General features: G+C 34.3%; 1 protein-coding gene across 3 annotated transcripts in view; it reads right to left on the bottom strand.

Annotated features, from left to right (window-relative positions):
* MSH3 (mutS homolog 3) overlaps positions 1-8,890 on the bottom strand; it is a 127,607-nt gene that overhangs the window by 31,071 nt on the left and 87,646 nt on the right. For all 3 annotated transcript variants that reach the window (XM_011377558.2, XM_023523009.1, XM_023523013.1), the window contains one exon: positions 4,807-4,918. In XM_011377558.2, the coding sequence (XP_011375860.1) occupies positions 4,807-4,918 (112 nt within the window). The remainder of the gene's footprint in view (positions 1-4,806; positions 4,919-8,890) is intronic.

Here is an 8,890-nt window from a genome sequence, read left to right as displayed (position 1 = left end):
CCTAAAAAATAAAATTTTGTGAAGAAAAAAAGACAAAAATTTAAAGTGAGACTTGGAGACTGCTTAAGGTTTTTAGCTAATCCTTGTTTATTTAACAAATTGGACTAGGTGCCTGCTATGTGCCAGAGAACTGTGACTGATGGTGGGATTATGACTAAACCAGAGAAGCATATTCCCTGTTCTCTTCAAGCTCATAGTCCACTGGGAACCAAAACCCTCTTCCCCCCAAAAAGGCAGTTATAATTTAGTGAGATAAATACTCAGATGGTGAAAAACACAGAATGTTTGCGTATGTGATATGGGTCCCCATCCCAGCTCCTGTTAGGGAAGGTTTAGTGCAAGAAGTGACATACAACACAAGACTTACAGAAAAGCAGGAGCTGGAGAGTGGGGTGGAGTGTGGGTGTGTGTGAAGCAGGAGTGGATGTTGTAGAGAAAGATGGCATTCTAGGCAGAGGGAACACCATCTGCCAAGACCCAGAGGTACAGTAACTTAAGACTATATGGCTGGAATTTTAAGCATTAATTCAAATTAAAGAGTGATAGGACACGTTAAGAAAAGCACTGTGGCTGCAGAGCGGAGAAGGAATTGAAGATAGACAAGGTGGAAGTGGGACGATCTAGTGGCTGCTAAGTATATAAATACTCAGATTATATATTATATATTGGGAGAACCAGGGAAGGGAACAAAAAGCAGGGCTTAAAAGAGTATTCCTTTCAATTCTGCTTGGAGAAATAAAACAAGGCTTCCTAGAAGATGGGGCAGAGGTACATCTTCAAGGATAGGAAAGAATACAGTAGCATCTTAACACCATTGTATTTTTATTTTTCTGATGTTCAGATTAAACTAGAACTCTAAATTCTAAAAATAAGGTAGGGAAAATGTGTTTAAAAGATTCTTGAAAAGGTCTCTTCATTTAAATCTACTTTCAGTAAAACTACTTTTCAACGCTAGTACCTGAGAGGGCTTTTCAACAGCCTTCTTTACCTTTTAAGACGATCTGTCTAAGTGACAGATCCAGAATCTAAACTCCCTACACATACACTTGTGATCACTCTAAACCCCGTATTTCTAGCTCGAACTTGGCCTTTATATCCACCTTCACATTAGGATTTCCACCTAATGTCCCACAAGGACCTCAAAGTCACTTTCTATTTGATTCTTTGCTGTATTCCTGCCAGAAAACCTAATACAGAAAGTCGAAAATAATGTTTGTTTATTGACAATTTAGATATTCTCTACTTTGAAATTCCTGTTCAAGTCTGTTGCCAATTTTTCTACTGGGCAATCTGTTAGTTCCCTCAGTCTTTTTAAGTATTCTATTGGTGTTAATTTAATTGGGTATTCTCTCCCACCAGATTAGAGAGGTAATATATCTCTTTCTTTTTTGTAAGCTTGACATCAAGCGCAACATTGACACAAGGTATGTCAAAATTCATAAGAATGAAATATTTATAAAATAATGTTAACAAAAATTCATAAGAAATGCAAGATTGTGAAATGTGGAAAGAAAAAAAAAGTGTTCTTAAAACTGGGAGAGGAAAAGTGGGCAGGAAGTTGGCTTGCTCAGAAGCACTATAATAAGTTAATGTAATACAGAATCCAGAAAAGTATACTTCTAATTACATATATGAAAGACCATTTCTTAAAATTACATGATTATCAAAAGCAACAATGTCATTAGACTTCCAGAAAATTATTTACAGGGTATATTTTATAATTAACACCTGAAAAATATTTTAAATTGAGTTTTACATAGTAAGTTCTTTTTAACATTATCCCTTTATACCCTGCAAAATAGAATGCACTTCACCATAGCAACAGTTCTATATCAACTCCTACTCAAGTTAGAAAAAGCATATGTAAAAGAATCGAACATTCTGGAATATTCTGAGGTGCTTGCTGGAATAAATCATTCCATTTATTTTGTAAAAACTTAAATATATGAGTTCAATGTTTCTTTAAAACATTCTTGTAATGAGGCAGAAAGCTATTTTAGTTTCTCAAATATTGCTTTATTAAATACTATAATACATTATTTAAAATAAAGAGGAAAAGAGAGAAAAAAGAATAAAAAAAGGGACAAAAGAAACAAAAAATCCAATGTCAAGGATAACACCCTTGGGATCCAGCTGTTTGGTGAGCTAGAGAATGGGAACAGTAACAGGAAATGCTACCTAAGTAATTTATAAGTAGAATACAAACCAAGGTACTATATGTTACTTTCTGAAGAAAAGCTATAGCTGTTAGTATTATGAGAACTGAAAATTCTTATGTTCGCATAATCTTTTAAGAGACAATCTTTTAGGAGACAATTTGTACTTATTAACTTTGATAAATTAAGTAATTTACAAATTCTCTGAGAATGAACAAGTTAACAGATACTGTGAATCAGGTTATATACTACCAAAAGTCTTTGTATGATAGCAAAATGTAACACTAAACTAGATGTAATTCAAAGTATTTCCTTTCACTTATCACCCTTGTGGCTAGCCAAAGTCACCCTGAGCATATCTTTGTTATCCTTGCTCACTGCCCAAGATGGCTGTTATATTCCCAGCTCCCCTGATGTTCTGGGCTTTCTTTCTCTGACCTAATTTCCAACTGCTCCCCTACATTTCAATTCTTCCATGGTCCTCTGAAAAATTCTCAGATTCTTCTATGTTTCTAACTTCCATGTTTAACATTTCCTTCATACACGGGCTTAGACCAAACCTGGTTGTTACTCCCCTGCAGTCCTCTCATGTGGAGGCTGAGCTTTCCTACCATAAGTGTCTCAGGGCTCAGAGGTTCTCCCATATCTGCTTTGTTAGGGCTTTGCCATCTCTATTTGTCCTCAGTTGCAGGCATCCACAAACCTCCAGGTCACCAGTCTCCATCCCTTGGAATCTGATACCTAGGCAACCTGCATCTTCCACTACAAATCCTGCTGTTATCTTAGATGATTTCAATGTTCACGTGGATGGCTCTTTCTGAAACTGTTTTTTGATCTCCTCATCTCCAAAGACCTTCTTCACTTTTGCTACTCACTTCAATGGAAATAACCTAGGGTATTTTCTCAGAAGAATACAACCTCTGAAATCTTAAAGGCATCTCATTCTCCTATAAGGCCTCTCTCACTTAACTACGCCCTGCATATTAATTCTTTGATCTCATTGCCAGGTTAATTTTACTCTATGTTGACAAAGACCTACTTCTTGACCAAACTCTAGGAAGGCTTCGCTGGGCCCTCTTCTTGACTAAGCCTCAATCTTGCCGCATAAAAACTGCACCTTCTCAGCACCATCATATCACTTGCCCTCCCCACTAAGAGACCAGAATGAACATTAGCATAGTTTCTAACAGCTCAAGGCAACACCCTTAGGATGACCCCAGTTCCCCTTAAATGTCTGCCTCAGAAAGCACAATGCTGCCAGGAGAATTTACTGTGTGTTTCAGACGACACCTGATGATAGGCAGATGGGCCCCTGAACCTCTTCCTAGAGCAGTTACTTCAGAAGCTTGCAATTATAAATCCTTTCTCTGTCCCTCTGACATGTAAATCTTCTCCCACCTAGAACTGAGTTCTCAAAGACTTAAGAACCATCTCTTTGAAATGCAAACATTCAAGGAGATAACTCTCTCTTTCCTTCCCACTCCCTTGGGAGGGTATAAGCAAGCACCAGTTGCCAGATAGTAAACCCAGACAGGTTTCACATTAACCAATCCCGGTTCCTTGCTTTTTGTAAGTCTCTACTTCCCTGAATCTGTTTGAGCCACTCCAACTCCTTTCCCTCATTCTTCCTTTAAACTGCCCAGTCACTCTGCACAAATTAAAGACGAGTTCAGGTCACACTGGACTCTTTACTCTATTCATAACAATATTACTGAATAAAATAACCCTTACTTAATTAGCATATGGCTTTATCTTTGACAATGTAACTCTAACACACACACACACACACACACACACACACACACTCACACACACTCCCACAAGTTCACTTTTTCCCCGGCTTCAGTCTTTTACTAGTACAACAGTACTCCCTTATCCGCAGCTTCACTTTTTACAGTTTCAGTTACCCGTGGTCAACACAGGTCCGAAAATATTAAATGGAAAATTCCATAAATAAACAATTCAAAAGTTTTAAATTGCATTCCGAGTATGGTGATGTAACCTCTTGACACCCTGTTCCACCCTGCCCTGGGCACGAATCACGCCAAGCTGTAGTGCTATCTTCTCAGCTATACCATAAGCCCTCTGAAGGCAAAGACTATCTCTGTCTTGCTTACTACTCTCTGGCCTAATACTTGCCTCACCATCTGGGGCTAAAGAGGCGGCACTCAGTATGTATTAAATGATTAAATAGTTAGGATCGTTAATGTTCTATAAGAGAACTCTAGCCCGCATGACAAAAATTCTCATCACTGAAATCAGGTGAAGCATCTCTAACTCTTTCACAGAACACAAGACAAAGCATATATCATACGACACACTAATAGGAATTTGCAACACTATGGTGTGATTCCACTCCATTAGCATTTGTGGGTATTTATAAATAGAAAAAATTTTTACTGTTACCTAGGATAACTAATTAAGACTAATCCTTTAGTTGCTAAATCTTTCCCTCTACAGATTATCTTGCACTGGAAAGAGCACAAATTCCATATTTGGCAGTAAATATAAAACTATATAGCCAAGGATCAGTCCATTTAAAGCCAAAGTTAAAACTTCGGTAAATTTTAAAAAACATTATTTAATGTTTAAAAGTTTGGGATCAATGTTAACACCTTTTACTTATTTTTTGGCATAATGTAGTACTTACTGATAAATTTGTACTATTGGGAACATACTGATCCTGTTCTCCCAGCAACACATCAATCACAGGATGCCGGCCATTTTTTATCATGATTTTCCTTTCTTCTTGTAAAGTTGGTCTGTAGAAAGAAGCATATTTCAATTGATAGCCATGAAAATAGCCTTTTAAAAAAATCTCTAAGTACAGAAAACTTCTGAGGCCAGTCTGTCAGACAACAAAACCTTAAACGTGGATTTTTAGAAACATACATCCAGATTAAGGCTTTGAGTATAAAAGTTAAACTTTAACTATAAAATAAGAATTGAGAAGACAACTGCTCTAACAGTGCTCTGAAACAAAATTTAACAGTCTTGTGATGGCTCCACTACTGAGATCTACCTTTACAAGACCCTTTTTATTTTTTATATTTCTATTATTCTCTACGCTATTTTCATTACTAAAAATTACAGTTCAGATTATTGCTAATAATTTTTAACAATAAGCATAATAAAGAAAATCATGTGAAACTATTTCTAGATGTTACATTAATATAAATTATGTGTTGAACTTGGGGACAGAATGCCTTAAAATTAATATTCTCTTTAATTAAAACATCTTTCTGTGGTTTTTGGTATCTTTTCGTACTTTTTTGGATATAAAAACTTTTTTTTTGCCTTGCTAGTCTTGTTTTGTAAACTTTAATATTTCTGTTTTTATCTATAGCTTTATTTATCAGATCTTCAGCATTGTTTGGAAGCTGCTACATAGTTAGCTGTTCTCTGTCATTGAATATTTAGACTTCGAATTTTCATTGTTATAAACAATGCTTCAATGAACAAGCCTATACACGTGTCCATATGCATATGTCCGAGTGTTTCCCTAAGCTAGAGGAAATTCCTAAAGTGGAATTTCTAAGCTATAGGGCATGCATATTTTTTATCTTAATAGATAAGAGTAGCCGTATCAATTTACCTTCCCACCAGTGGGATATGACAATTCACTTGTTTTTTCATATCTTCACCTAAAGTTGGTATTATCAAACTTTCTAATTTTTAATAATGTTGTCAGTAAACTGTGTTATCTCACTGCTTTAATTTGCTCTCATTGATTACTAAAGTTGAACATCTCATCAATTTATTGGCCATTTGTTGGTCTTTTTCATTGTAACATACTGTCAATGACCTCTTCTAGTTCTTTGACTTTCTCATATAAGCACATTTCTGACCTTACTCATAACATCAAAAAATACTACTTTCCTAAACACTAAATTCTTCTTCAATATATCTGGCTAATAAAACCCCAAGAATATACACTCACATTTCTCAAATAAAAGTGACTAAAGTATATTCTGAGTAAACAATTTAAACCATCCTTTGGAAAGAGACAGTTGTAATTACAAGAAAAGAAAAGTTTTTGAATTTTAGAATTCTAAAGAAAATTTTTATCTAGATGGGTTATGAATTTACTGTAAAAGAAAAAAATGAAACCATTTGTAAATGATATCAGTTTTAAAATAAAATCCTAGGTACTCTGCCAAGTGAAATCAATATATCATATTAATGACATTGATATGATTCCCCAGGAAGGTTTTCACTTTAGAATAAAATTTTTAGAGATTTGTTCTGCTCTAAAATCTATGCTGACTTATTCTGCTATCAAAACTACACAATGACAAAACACTTCCTGGTAGAATAAGAAGCAAATGATAATTTACAGAGCTAAAATGATACACTAGGATTGCATGCCGCCTAGAAAGAATGAAACATTGAACTTGAACAAATTCATTTTGTATTTTTAAAATTGTATCTTTCTCTTTTAATTGTCCTAGAGAAGCAGAATATAATCTATATTAGTAGAACAGTACGGTATCCAGAATACAGACTGAATAGAAAAATCTAGAATAAGAACTTATATCTAAAGTAGATAAAATATCTTAACATTTAGAAAGAAAATATTGCAATTATGTAGCCAAATAATCAATTTGAACTAAATATAATAGCTCGAATGCACTAAAATCTTTAAACAAGCTAGAAACCTAAGAGAAGAAAAATATAATTTTTGGCTACTTAATTACTACCTTAAAATGCATTTTACATCAAAGTTTCCTGATTCATGGCTATTTACACTCAATTTTACAGCTGCTAAAAAAAAAGATTGATTATATTACTTAAAGGCTATGGCATTATTTTTCATTTAAATTTTTTCAGATGGATTTTTCTAAATACACGACATCCAATTTGGAAAGTACTTTAGCATGTGAAATATTTCCTGATATTATCTTAACTGATAGAATAGGTGATTTGGAATAATACTATTGAGGACAAATAAAAAGTTGGATAAAGTATAGAAAGCAGCTACTTGAAGGCACCTGTTAACAAATAAGGCAGCAAGGAATTACCAGGCCGGGATCTGCAGTAGGACAGAGGCCTGCCGAGGGTATTTGCTGATTTCCGAGGGAATAGCTGAGGCTGAGCACTATGGACAGCTCTGCTCTGAATTGAGATTCCAAAGGGGTGCATACCAGGCACAAGAGTATATTTAAGTAAGAACTGTACCCTTTGAATTTTTGAATCATCTCAAACCCAGATACAGATTAAGTGATGTCATTTTGTTATAGTGTCTTGAGATGTCCAATAGAAGAAAATGTGACTCTTTCCAAAGAAATATAATATCAAATTATTTCTACAAATGATTTTGCAAATACAATGCCCGTAAGATAATCAAAACAACCAGGCATTCAAAAAGATACACGAACAAAAACGAGCAGAAACAATGGACAATAATAGAAATAGACACAAAAGGACTCCAGATATTTGAATTATCAGACACAGACTTTAAGATAACTATGCTTATAGTGTTCTAAGAGACATTGAGTATTGACAAGGAACTAAAAATGATTTTTTAAAAGAAATTATTATGGGTATGAATGATAACAACCCTTAAGTTCAGATATTTTTATTAAAGACAAAGAATTTTTACAATACTTATTTCTTTCTGATTTTTGAATAACTAAACACCTTTGATTAATAGCTACTATTTACTAAGTGCTTATCATTTGCCTAGTCCTGCTTAGAAGTTTCATATATCTTTATCTCATTTAATCTATACGACATATCTGAGAGATAGGTACTATTTTGTCAATGCACAAACTGAGGATCAGAGATGTTAAGTAATTTGTTTAAAGTCAGCTGTTAAATAACCAAGCTACCATTCAAAATCCATGTCTATCTGATCCAAAGTCTACACTCTGAAGGATGGCTAAAAGAGAGATACAAATTACTTATGCGAATCAAATGGTCTCTTAATATATATATATATACACTGAAAGATGCCAAAAGAACAAGGAGAGGCATTAAACTGAAAAATCTAAGCCCAAACTTACATGCAGTAGGTAATCTAAAACTGTTAATTTTCTGGTGAGTCTAGGAATAGACTCATAGTTTTACAATGATGTAATAAGGAATATATTTTTACTCCACAGATAGAGTTCTTGCCCAAACTACATCTCAATAAAGAATTCCCACAACTTTAAGATTTATCCCATTTACTAATTCATAACTTTTCTTCTTACAACTTTATATGTGGATACCTAAGACTTAAATAAGAGTACATGGCCAGTTAGTGACAGAGGGTGGGCTAGAACCAGGTCTTTTGACAACAAAGCTAGATTCTGATTAATATTTCGCACTGAAAATTATATATTATGTGTAATAATCTGTATGTTTAGGTGTACAAATAGATATACAGACACACATACAGATATGAAATTTTCAATTTGGTGTAATGTAGCAAACCACACACCCATACATAATGAGAAGAGCTTGATCTAAATACACATTAAGTACACAGGCTGTAGCCAATTCTCTGCTTAATTCAGACACAGAAATCATAAGGAAAAATTTGCTTCGCAAACCTTGTGAACCAAAAAAGAACTATTAAGATTGTAATACATAAGGAAGAAATCAAGTCAGCTGAAAGTAGACTCATTCTTCCCAACTAGATTCAACTAGAGTAAATTTACATATCTCATTTTTACAGATGATTAATAGAATATAACTTTTCCCCATTTCCTGCAATGTAAAGTTTCAGCTCTAAAATGCCTATAGTTGAC

Source organism: Pteropus vampyrus, unplaced genomic scaffold (assembly GCF_000151845.1).
Source record: "Pteropus vampyrus isolate Shadow unplaced genomic scaffold, Pvam_2.0 Scaffold11, whole genome shotgun sequence".
NCBI lineage: Eukaryota > Metazoa > Chordata > Mammalia > Chiroptera > Pteropodidae > Pteropus > Pteropus vampyrus.
Note: the sequence above shows the minus strand (reverse complement) of the source record. Positions and strands in the feature narration are given on the sequence as shown.